Source organism: Hydra viridissima, unplaced genomic scaffold (genome assembly GCF_058129835.1).
Source record: "Hydra viridissima isolate aposymbiotic clone 2 unplaced genomic scaffold, HvirCarnegie_v1 scaffold_6, whole genome shotgun sequence".
NCBI lineage: Eukaryota > Metazoa > Cnidaria > Hydrozoa > Anthoathecata > Hydridae > Hydra > Hydra viridissima.
This window is the reverse complement of record NW_028324305.1, coordinates 12938806-12951591: the sequence shown is the minus strand read 5'-3', so window position 1 is coordinate 12951591 and position 12786 is coordinate 12938806. Positions and strand designations below refer to the sequence as shown.

The following is a 12786-nucleotide window of genomic DNA, read 5'->3' as shown; positions in this document are numbered from 1 at the left end:
GCTCTCCATGTTTATCTTCAAACCAGGATCCGCAGAAAATTAAATTTGTTTTACAATATTCGGCTCATCTTTCCATTGGTTTGAATTTCTAGATGGACCACCCGTTGTTCTAGCTCTTTTCGGCGGCATTAAAAAATCCTCTGCAGTGGCTGCTAGATGAACGTCTGTGTACTGATTGTCATCACTTTCTTCAGCGTTATTATCTTCAGAACCTGATTCTGATGCAGTCAAGCTCGAAGACGTAGTAATATAAGCGAAAAATAAATCCGAATCTTCAATATCATCACCTTCACTATCCTCAAAGTCTTCCATAATCATATGTGCTGATCCAATAGTGGAATATCTGTGTTGAGCTAATAGGAGATAGATAAATTTATAAATTAACAATTTATAAAAAAGAAATTACTCATCTATAAAACACATTAATTAGTATACTGTGTAAAAAATTCTAAGTGCACACTAAAATGTTTTTTAATGTATTAAAAAACATCTTATTGTGTACTTTAAATTTTTTTTCACATTTTCAATAACATACAGCATAATGTAGTTATCAAATATATTTTAGCTTCTAGTCTAAAAAACACAACAATTTAGAATTAAGAAAACAAAATATAAATTACCTTGTTTACTCATGATAACTGCCAATGTGCATGTACAAAAAAATTGAAACACTATTTATAATAATAATGCATAAAATAAGCTACATTACTACACCTTTTCAAGATGTAAGTGAGAACTTGAAAGTTGTAATTAAGAAACGTAAGATGTAATTGAGAAATACAAAATGTAATTTAAAAGTCGCAATATGTAATTTAGAACATGGAAGATGTAGTTAAGAAACGAAAGATGTAATTGAGAAGATGAAAGTTGTAATTGAGAAAAGCTTATAATATGTTTCAAATTACATATTGCGATTACTTATTTACATGTTGGGTTTCTCAGTTACATTTTAAAATTTCTTAATTACCTGTTGTATTTCTCAATTACATCTTACGTTTCTTAATTACAACTTTCAAGCTCTCAATTACATTTTGAAAAGATGTAGTCACCGCAATGAGTTATACTCATTGCAGTGCTACGAGTACTTCGGCACTGGAGAAAAAAATTCCTTCGCCATTGCCAAACTACGAGTATACTCGTAGGGCTTTTTTTTTTGTCAGTTATATTCAGAATAAAAATTAGTATAGAATTATTTCAGATTAAAAATATTTTTTTTATTGAAATGTTGATATCTAGCCTTGGCAATGAGAATGAAACCACGCAAAACAGCCTCGGCAAAAATTAATCATTGGAGACATTTTTTTAAATACAATTAGTTAAAAAAGCCTGTTGTGCGTTTAAGAACGTTGATTTTGGTTTTTATGGGTAACGACAGCCTAGAACATTACAAGGAACTTGTTGAACAACTGTTTGACAGGTGACGTAGTTTACGACTAAGAATAATTTTCAGTGACCTTAATGTGCTTTTTTTCATTCTTAATCAACTGGTAGTTTTTGATACACAAAAATTATTCCATTTCAAAAAAAATCTACTAACCGCTTATTCTTTAACATTTATTTCTTCTCGTTTGATGATTTAAAAAAAAATAATTCGACCACACTTAGTACTTTTTTAAGTAATTTTTGTGTCTCCACTTACATCATCTTTGTTTTTCATTCGTGCAACGCAATTGTTTCGCATTTGTTGTAGATTTCATTTTGTGTTGAGATGACATTTATACAGATTCTTTTTCTATCGATATATTGCGGATCTTTTCGTTTTAACTTCACTTTATCGCAAAACTTTTATTGTATCCAAATGGATAAACCAAATACTAACAATAATTGACTTCGCGACAATAGTAAAATTGATGACGAGAAAAGTAAATGGTGTTTCAAATTGTGCGGGTTTTTTAAGAATTAATAAAATTTTGATTGCGCACTGAATTCGTTTGGGTATTTTTACATTTAAGAAGTGTGATGTGTAAAATTTATAAAAATGACTTCGTACACAATACAACAACGCGTTCAAGTTCGTGAATTATTCTATGAAGATCAGCGTTCTGTGAAAACTGTTCTTAAAAAATTGCGTGAAATTTATGGTTTATCTATTATCGTCCATCTCAAAGCAACATTTGTCGAAGTGTTAAAAATTTTCAAGAGACCGGTTCGGTGGAAGGTCAAAAAACTAAAGAATACAGTTGTAGCTGTCGTTCGCAAGAAAATATTGATTTGGTTCGTGAGGGTTTTGCTGAAGTCCCTGAAGTGTCCATTAGATGACGTTCATTAGATGACGTCCATTAGGTGACGTTCACAATAAGTTGGACTCAGTGTATCAACAACATGGCGTATTTTACACAAAGATTTTGCTCTGAAGCCTTATTAGGTTCAAATAACACAGGAGCGTAAGTCATTAAGATCATTTAAAACCTCGTTCAATTTATCAATCTCATCAATGAACAACCACAAAATCATTTCTCACAAAATCATGTTTTCTGATGAGGTTTTGAACATAGTCGATATGTTAGTAAACAAAATTACCATATTGAGGTGAGAAAAATTCATGAAATATTCACGAGAAACCTATACATCCTAAACGAATCACTATTTGGTGTGCATAATGGTCAGGTGGTGTAATTGGACTTTTCTTCTTTGAAAAAGCTGCTGGTGAAGCTGTTATTGTAAATGGTGATTGATATCATCGGATGATGACCAAATTTTTGTGACCTGAAAATAATGCATATTGATTTAGAGAACATTTTATTTCAACAGGACGGCGCTACATTTTGCTAATCAAACAATCACCCAGTTCGCGAGGTTAGAATTATTTTGTTCTATCTCCTATTTTAAAAGTTTGGAGAAAATGAGTTATTAATTTTAGTAAGTAATGATTACTTCTGAAATGAGCTCTATTTTACAAGTTTTTTTTCTAAATAATTTGTTTAAACATAAATCATTTAAAGCATAAGTTATTATATCTTTAAAAATTAAGGCTAAAATTTTAAATAATTTTTACTTTAAGAAAAAAATCAAAAACTTTCTCCCAACGTTTAAACTTGGAGATAGAACAAAATAATTCTAACCTCGCGAGTTGCATACCAAATTTCCTGGATTTGTTATCAGTAGAAATGGGGTTGTTAATTGGCCACCAAAATCATATGATTTATCACCATTGGTTTATTTTCTTTGAGGTTACGTTAAAAGCCTAGTTGTTTTCTGAACATATGGATGAAATTATTCATGTCATTGGTGGGATAGAGTGTCAATTATGTCTAAATGCTATTAAAAATTTTAAGAAAAGAGTGGAAGTGTGTGGAGCTGCATGAGGAGAACGTGTGTGGAGTGCATGAGGCCATTTGGCAGATATTGTTTTTCGTAAATATCATAACTGATACTTCAATTATCAATAAAATTTATTCTTAAAAAATTTCTACAATTTGAAATACCACGTGAATTTCCTGGAGATTGGACAGAAAAAGTTGCATTTATTGAAAAAGAAACTAAAACCAATATGTGTAAATTTCATTACAGAACTTTCTCATAACAAGTCAGCAAGTATTAAACGCCACTATGAAACTAAAGATGTAAGTTTTCCTAAGCAATATCAATCAAATTCAAATCACCGAAAAATAATTTGAATTACTGAAAACACGGATTAAAAATCAATTAAATACTTCATCGTTCAGTAAAAAATCAAATATGACAACAGAAGTAGGCTTTGTAATACCATGGAACATTGCAAGAGTAAAGCTTCCTTACACTGACAGAGAATTTGTAAAGTAAAATGATTTTAGATGTCCTCTCAGTTTTAGATCCTAAAGATAGCAAAATTCGGAGATTAATTTCTCAAATTCCTATTTCTTGACATTCAACTGAAAAAAAAATATCTGAGATAAGTGCTGATATTAAACAGCAATTGTTAAATGAATCGAAAAACTATGAAACATTTAGTATTTTAGCTCTAGATGAATGAACAGATGATCAAGAAAAACCTTAAGTGTCAATATTTTTTATATGTAACATCAGATGTAACAACTGTGAAAAAAGTATTAATAAATTTGTTTAACCAGAAAACGACAGAATTAGAACCAATTAAATTTTATTTGACTAAAAAGAAAATCGCGTTTGAAACCTTTACGGTGTAAAGTTTTTAGAAGATCTTTTGTTTTTGACTAATATGATGCAATATTAACAAAGGTTAAATTTCTCTTTTCAGGGAACAGAAAAAAAGTTATCGAAACTAATTCAGACTATGAGGAAATTGTTGTGGGTACTTCAACTGATTTTGTTCTTACTTTAACCTAAAACCAGTCTAAAATAGTTTGCGACTCAAATAAGTTGGTTACGCCCGCTTTAGAAAATAAAGTTTCATGCGATTCTGAAATGGGAAGAAAATTCTTTATTTTATGGAGAAATTAAAGACATTTTTTCGGATTTCATGATAAATCTTGGGCAGTTGAAATGCTTTATGATATGAATTTTTTGCAGGATCTTTTGTTTTGGACTGATATAATACAGCATTTACAAAGTCTAAAATTTGTCTCTTCAAAAAAAAAAAGAAAAAAAGATCTGAACTTAACCAGACTAATTTTAGTTCTCAAACAAAAAAAACATCCTTTTTCAAAGAGATCTAACTTTAAAAAAAAACCTTTCATCATTTTCTTCAAAGGAAGAAGATTATTTCTTATCCAGTAATGAATCCATTTTAATCGATATTTTGTAGTAAAGTTTGTTCAATTTTCTCAAACATGGCTGAAGAAGTATCTCAGTTTGAAACGGAACTATTAGATCTTCAAAAAAATCAAAATCTTCTGATGCGGCATAAAACACTAACTTAATCGGAATTTTGGAAGATAGTGTCTGAAGCTCCTCAACTGAAAAAGATTAGTATAAAACTTATCTCCGTTTTTGGTTCAGCATACACATGTGAATCCTTCTTTTCCACTTGGAAATTTGTCGAGACAAAGTATCGTGCAAATCTAAACAGTGAGCATTTGTCCGAGTTACATAGACCAGCTACTGCAAGCTTAAAGCCAGATTTTAAGAAACTTACCAGTAAAGTCCAGAATCTTAGTGCCTGATTGGAAAATTCGTAGCTGCTGTAATTGTTACTTTTTAAAAAAGCTTATGATATGCATCATATGCTTCTTTAAACAATTCTATGGCTGTTTTTCTAGTGTGAGCAAAAGGGGATCAGATTGTTGTTTAGATTGATTGAAATGTATTTTTTTAAAACACTCAAGATAACTTGAAATTGCAAACAAGCTTACATTTAAAGAAAAGTTTTTGCCTTTAAAAAAAGTTTTTTTTTAACTTTTTTTTAAAATTTTTCTTTAGATATAAAAGCTATTGGTAAACACAAATTTTGTACACGGAAAGTTTTTAGAAAAAGTTCTTTAGATAAATTTATTTTATTTTCATAAAAATCTAAATTTCAATTTACAGAGAATTTTACAACGCTTATTTCGCCACCAGTTGCTAAATTTTTTTTGTTAGGCAAAATATCTTTAAAAAAGATCGAATAAAATTTTTCTGAGCGAAATATTTAAGGCGGCTCTTCCGCTCACGTTAGTATTTGAATGCGGCTCTCGTGCCAAAAAGTCTGACTTGCGCTGAGCGAAACTGTTGTTTAATGATTCGATTCGAATGAACGAAATCCCCCTTCGCTTCAATGACAGCTTCGATTCGAGACCTAAACCGTCTGAAGGCGCGTATGAGATGGTCCTATGTTGCCCGTTACTTTCAGAGAACCCTTGGTGTTGTTGGGATGTTTATTAACATCTCCCTCAACGACGCCCCACACAACAATCCGACGAACTCTGGTCTGAAGATTTTGGGGGCCAAAAGTTTGGAATAATGTGGTCATAAAAATGGACCGCCAAATATTCTTCAGTGATTTAAGACTTACATGACCAGTCTTGTTGAAAAATGTAGGGCCTTCCGTTTCTTACTCTACCGATTGATGGCTTAACAACAGTGCCCAAAGCTTCAATGTAAGCAGCAGGATTGAATGTTAGTTCTTCTTCAAAGAAGTTTTGTGGCATCACATGTCCTTCGTTACTAACAACCCCCGAAACCATAACAGATGCAGGAATTTTTGTGTGCATGACTCTTGAAACTTCGGAAGGGTCAGCACACAGCCATTTGTCATTTCTTCTGTTCACCTTTTGATCTTGGTCAAAGCTTTTTTTTCGTCTGAAGAAAAGCAAAGCATGTTTTTCTCATCGAGATGTTTCAGTTTGTTTAACAGCTATTTGGATCTTATCAAACGATTCTCTTTGGTGGTCGCTTTCAAAGTTCTACCAACTAAGTCTGCTAAGTTTTCTTCTTTTTTGTATCCAAGAAAGCTTTTTGTTTTAAACAATTCTTTATCATTTAAAAGAGAGAGAATTTAGGATCCATCAAAAATACCTGGCTTTTTTTTTTTTTTTTTTTTTTTTCTCTATTGATAAACCTGGCAATGCCTTTTGTTTTAATTTATTCTGGCAGCGCGAGGCAAAAAGCCGCCTTCGGTTTAGCACCCGCCGCTAATTAGGAAGCAGAAAGCACTGGGGGCGGTCTCCAAATAACCTTGCCAAAAAACATCTTATGACAACGGCTGCCAGTGGCTTTCGCCTCCCGAGTTATTGCAGCTCCAAAACATTCTGGCAGCAGCTGCCAGAACGGTAGCTGCTACCGCCATTCAGGGGGCGGAAGCAACTGGAGGTGGAAGATAGAACATTCTGATTCCATACTGGTATTAGTTACTACACATAACACCTTGAGGTTAAATAAAGATTTATTTTTCATGTTATTAAAGGTTTGTTTGAAAAAAAAACTTTTTTTATGACTGTAAAAAATTTATGCCATGGTAATCTTTATCAAATGTGGACAGAGTTTTGCCTCTCTCACATCATATTGTTTAGTTTTTAAGTATAACACCGGTGTAACCCAATCATATATATTAAGTAGATGTCTAACTCACGCTTCTGCAGTGAAGCAAACATTTTGCCAGCCAGGTTTGTTTCGCCAGCCTGAAATAACGCAATGATAAATAAAAGCAAAACAAAAATGAATTATTGTCAGTTTAAATTAAACGGCTACCGGCATTAAGAACTTTAAAAACTTGCTTCACTTTTTCTTAAGGAACTTTTGTGAAGTTAGACATCTAGTTAATACATATAATTGGTGTAACCCTTAAAACTAAACAATATGGTATATAGCAGGTGTCAACGTTGTTTATGTTATTGGTATTTGCAAAGTATTGCACAACAAAAGTACGACGCAAGTAGAGAATTAAGCATGACTCTTCATTTTACACAACCTCCTGAACGGGACTGTATAAATGAAAAGCTGTTTTTCTAGTTCTCGTTCTTTCCGTATTTCTTATAATCACCCACCACTAGCCACGATGATTGAACTCCTCTAATTTAAGAGGGGTTTTAACGGCCCTGACAACCATTTCGCCGGTGATAGCTTGACACTACGAATAGCATTTTCAAAATAGGTAAAATGGATTCGAAAAAAAAAAATAGTGCTTCGTTTTTAGCTGCGGATTTTGTTAGAGATTTATCTAATAAAAACAAAATAAAGACAAGAACAGTGGCAAGTTGATTGGTAAAAATGGTTGTTTATCAGAAATGCTTTCTATTTTATAAGTGAACTACGTTTGAAAGTGACAGAATCTAAAAGTAATATCAGATTAAATTTGCTAATGAGGTTGGCTTTTTTGTGTGTTCGACGCAAACCAATGTTCAACGCGTATCTTGAATGTTAAAAATAAAACGAAACACTTTTGTTCAAATCCAAACAAATGATGCAATATAAACATTACATCCAGCTAACCTCTCGGTGGAAAGTGTTTCAAAAGTCTTGTTTTGAGATTTCATTAAAACATAGCTTTGTCTAAGCTTGCGAGAAAGAAAACAAGCTAACGTTTTCAGCAAGTTGTTACTTTGAAGCGCGAAGCACCGACTACCATCAAGAAACACTGCAAAGTTCAAACATTTAAGTTCAAACATTTAAGTTCAAAAAAAAACTGCAAAGTTCAAACATTTAAAAGTTTCTTTCTAAAAAACAAACAGAACATTTATCTGTTAAACTTCGATAAATGATAAACATCCGTGTTTTTTACAATCATATCTATCTTCCCGCGAAACGTCTTCGACCATAACGGCTACTTCTTTTTCGTTCTGCTCCTTTATCCTTAAAAAAAAAACAAACAGTGATTTCAAAAACTTTTCTTTTTAACGCAAGAAAAAAAATGAAATGACAACCATTTAAACAATCATATTAAAGCCTTTTTCTTTCAATGCAAAACTGTTTAACTCTTTCCCTACCACAAGCCGCTGACAGCGGCTTTTGTTTTTTAATGTGTATTCAACTTTTATATATTTAAAAAGATCTTTTCTTTGGCTTTCTTTATATAAGTATAGTTTGTTATGGTTTCAAACAGATTTATTACTTGAATTTCTATTAGTTTTGAATAATATGTGATCTTAAACTTTTTTTTTAAATTAAATCGGTCAAAGCGAAAAGTTTTTTAAAAAAAACTGCGGTAGTGAAAGAGTTAATCTTTAAAAACCTAACTTACAACGATCATTTTCCACGACCGCCTCCTCGATGACCTTCTCTATGACCGCCCCCTCTATGACCACCTCATCTATGTCCACCTTCTCTATGACCACCTCCTCTGTGACCGCCTCCTCTGTGATCTCCATTTCTAGGATCACTCATCTTGTTCATAGCTTTGTAACCGCCGTCTTCAAATCTAAAACAATCGTCGTTTTCAAAAAGTCGAATGCAACTTAAATGAATTAACATCGTTTCTACAAATAGATTAATCTGAAACTTACGACTCTCTTTTTCGATAATTCATTAACAACTCTTCATCTTTCTAGATTGAAAAAAAAAGTAAACAGAAGTCTATCTCGTTTGAACTTTATTCGCCAACAGGTATTTCTTTTTTTTTAAAAAAAAAAAAAAACAAAAAAAAAACACACACGCATACAAAGAAAACAACAACAACAAAAATGAAACATAATTATTAGGCAAAGCGAAGAATGAAAAGTTTTTCTACAAACACGCGCTAAATGCACATAAAGTCGTCAACAAAAGCATCGAGATAAACAAATATACTTCAGTTGAGTCTTTTTTATATCCGACATCATAGTCTCTCTCTTCGTATCTAAAACAATTATCGCTTGCAGTTTACTGACATTAAGAGTTTCGCGTCTTGTAACAAACACAAATAAAATCTCGAACAACCCAGTCAACTTTCATCGGTTTTGAAGCGCACGTAGCAACGAGAATAGATACTTAAATTCTGCCTCGAGATTTTTCTTTACACGCCGATTCGGAGCAGCTTCCTGAAGCTAAAGGAAAAACGAATAAACATTCAGAATGTCTGGTTAGAGGGTATATGAACTTTCTCAAATGACAAAATGAAAACACTCACAAAGAATTGAGCAGAAATCACAAGCAGAATCAACACGCTAACTCGACCCATCTTTATCACGTCTTTTTGAAAATAAAAACAAGCGAACTTTTCATCCTTTTTATACCGTGTGAAACTTTCGCAATTGTCCCCTAAAATAGCACAGAACAACGTTTAAAATATTATGAACATTCCGCGATTGAATAAACCTTTCGATTTGCGTGAATAGATTAAGTTTGATTGCTAACCATTTCTGGTTATAACCGTAAAACTGACGTTAAACGTGTTGCTTCTGTTGTAATTATTGCTTAAGGATGCTTACGAATAAATGTTTTGTTACTTAGCAAATTTTGATGAACTTTTTTAATCATCGAAAAGAAAGGAGCCGCTGGGCCAAACTCGTTGTGAAAGCATCTATTTAATAAAAGGAATTTTTCTCCTTTGTATCAAGTGGTGATTAAGAGGCTAATGTTCACCCACTGAAACAATTGTGTTTGCACTCTCATAACTTTATTTTTCTTTTTAATGTCTTTAAGTTTATTATGGGTGGCTTTTACATGTTTAATATGGCTGGCTCTAACCGAGAGACCAAAATTATCAATAACCTCCTAAATTAAAATGCTTCCTTTTTTCCATCATACAAATGCAAGTATTTCCTTTTAATTTCAGTTTAGTTACAAGTTTGATATAAATATCAGTTAAATAAATAGAATACCTTTTTTTTAACTTTTTATATTGAAACTTTTTACCTTGACTCGCAAAATGAACATCTTCCTTCGCTGAGTTTTCACTTTAAAACGAGTTTTAACTTAAAGGTAAAACGTGTTTTATTTTTGCTTAACCTTAAGACGCATGCGCAATAACTGTTAGGAATCAATATAAGATCACCTTTTTCTTTTAACTTCTAAATAAATTATCCGTCATACATTGTGCATTACTTGAAACTGCAACACTAGTCAACAAAAACTGTAACATTAAGAATCCTAGAAGTGCACCTAGTAACATAAAGATTAGTCTGTAACAGAGGGCAGGTTTCTGTGTTTAAGCGACCCAAAGTTTTATATATATATATAACTTTTATTTGTTACTACATGCGCGGTGAAATGAAAACTGGTCAATTAAATACGTTAAGTAAAGCTTACACTTTCGCACATTAACAGTCGTGGGAGGCTTTTGGTAAAACTGTCGCATTTAGCGACGACATCACTTTGGAAGTTTTCTTAAGCAATAATTACAACAGAAGCAACACGTTTAACGTCAGTTTTACGGTTATAACCAGAAATGGTTAGCAATCAAACTTAATCTATTCACGCAAATCGAAAGGTTTATTCAATCGCGGAATGTTCATAATATTTTAAACGTTGTTCTGTGCTATTTTAGGGGACAATTGCGAAAGTTTCACACGGTATAAAAAGGATGAAAAGTTCGCTTGTTTTTATTTTCAAAAAGACGTGATAAAGATGGGTCGAGTTAGCGTGTTGATTCTGCTTGTGATTTCTGCTCAATTCTTTGTGAGTGTTTTCATTTTGTCATTTGAGAAAGTTCATATACCCTCTAACCAGACATTCTGAATGTTTATTCGTTTTTCCTTTAGCTTCAGGAAGCTGCTCCGAATCGGCGTGTAAAGAAAAATCTCGAGGCAGAATTTAAGTATCTATTCTCGTTGCTACGTGCGCTTCAAAACCGATGAAAGTTGACTGGGTTGTTCGAGATTTTATTTGTGTTTGTTACAAGACGCGAAACTCTTAATGTCAGTAAACTGCAAGCGATAATTGTTTTAGATACGAAGAGAGAGACTATGATGTCGGATATAAAAAAGACTCAACTGAAGTATATTTGTTTATCTCGATGCTTTTGTTGACGACTTTATGTGCATTTAGCGCGTGTTTGTAGAAAAACTTTTCATTCTTCGCTTTGCCTAATAATTATGTTTCATTTTTGTTGTTGTTGTTTTCTTTGTATGCGTGTGTGTTTTTTTTTTGTTTTTTTTTTTTTTTAAAAAAAAAGAAATACCTGTTGGCGAATAAAGTTCAAACGAGATAGACTTCTGTTTACTTTTTTTTTCAATCTAGAAAGATGAAGAGTTGTTAATGAATTATCGAAAAAGAGAGTCGTAAGTTTCAGATTAATCTATTTGTAGAAACGATGTTAATTCATTTAAGTTGCATTCGACTTTTTGAAAACGACGATTGTTTTAGATTTGAAGACGGCGGTTACAAAGCTATGAACAAGATGAGTGATCCTAGAAATGGAGATCACAGAGGAGGCGGTCACAGAGGAGGTGGTCATAGAGAAGGTGGACATAGATGAGGTGGTCATAGAGGGGGCGGTCATAGAGAAGGTCATCGAGGAGGCGGTCGTGGAAAATGATCGTTGTAAGTTAGGTTTTTAAAGATTAACTCTTTCACTACCGCAGTTTTTTTTAAAAAACTTTTCGCTTTGACCGATTTAATTTAAAAAAAAAGTTTAAGATCACATATTATTCAAAACTAATAGAAATTCAAGTAATAAATCTGTTTGAAACCATAACAAACTATACTTATATAAAGAAAGCCAAAGAAAAGATCTTTTTAAATATATAAAAGTTGAATACACATTAAAAAACAAAAGCCGCTGTCAGCGGCTTGTGGTAGGGAAAGAGTTAAACAGTTTTGCATTGAAAGAAAAAGGCTTTAATATGATTGTTTAAATGGTTGTCATTTCATTTTTTTTCTTGCGTTAAAAAGAAAAGTTTTTGAAATCACTGTTTGTTTTTTTTTTAAGGATAAAGGAGCAGAACGAAAAAGAAGTAGCCGTTATGGTCGAAGACGTTTCGCGGGAAGATAGATATGATTGTAAAAAACACGGATGTTTATCATTTATCGAAGTTTAACAGATAAATGTTCTGTTTGTTTTTTAGAAAGAAACTTTTAAATGTTTGAACTTTGCAGTTTTTTTTTGAACTTAAATGTTTGAACTTAAATGTTTGAACTTTGCAGTGTTTCTTGATGGTAGTCGGTGCTTCGCGCTTCAAAGTAACAACTTGCTGAAAACGTTAGCTTGTTTTCTTTCTCGCAAGCTTAGACAAAGCTATGTTTTAATGAAATCTCAAAACAAGACTTTTGAAACACTTTCCACCGAGAGGTTAGCTGGATGTAATGTTTATATTGCATCATTTGTTTGGATTTGAACAAAAGTGTTTCGTTTTATTTTTAACATTCAAGATACGCGTTGAACATTGGTTTGCGTCGAACACACAAAAAAGCCAACCTCATTAGCAAATTTAATCTGATATTACTTTTAGATTCTGTCACTTTCAAACGTAGTTCACTTATAAAATAGAAAGCATTTCTGATAAACAACCATTTTTACCAATCAACTTGCCACTGTTCTTGTCTTTATTTTGTTTTTAT

The 12786-nt window shown here is 32.3% G+C and overlaps 1 protein-coding gene and 2 long non-coding RNA genes across 3 annotated transcripts; 1 reads left to right on the top strand and 2 right to left on the bottom strand.

The window, feature by feature from the left end:
* Positions 1–39: 39 nt before the first annotated feature.
* Positions 40–633, bottom strand: LOC149887103 (uncharacterized). The gene is made up of 2 exons (XM_090091474.1): positions 621–633; positions 40–353 (listed from the first exon to the last, which is right to left on the bottom strand). Exons 1-2 carry the CDS (start codon positions 631–633, stop codon positions 40–42), a joined length of 327 nt encoding a protein of 108 aa, XP_089947600.1.
* A 7169-nt stretch (positions 634–7802) lies between these two features.
* On the bottom strand, positions 7803–8873 carry LOC149887102 (uncharacterized). The gene is made up of 3 exons (XR_016453774.1): positions 8814–8873; positions 8552–8728; positions 7803–8163 (listed from the first exon to the last, which is right to left on the bottom strand). It is a non-coding gene; the product is annotated as an uncharacterized LOC149887102 (long non-coding RNA).
* Positions 8874–11447: 2574 nt separating this feature from the next.
* On the top strand, positions 11448–12518 carry LOC145189601 (uncharacterized). Its single transcript, XR_016453779.1, has 3 exons — positions 11448–11507; positions 11593–11769; positions 12158–12518. It is a non-coding gene; the product is annotated as an uncharacterized LOC145189601 (long non-coding RNA).
* Positions 12519–12786: the final 268 nt, after the last annotated feature.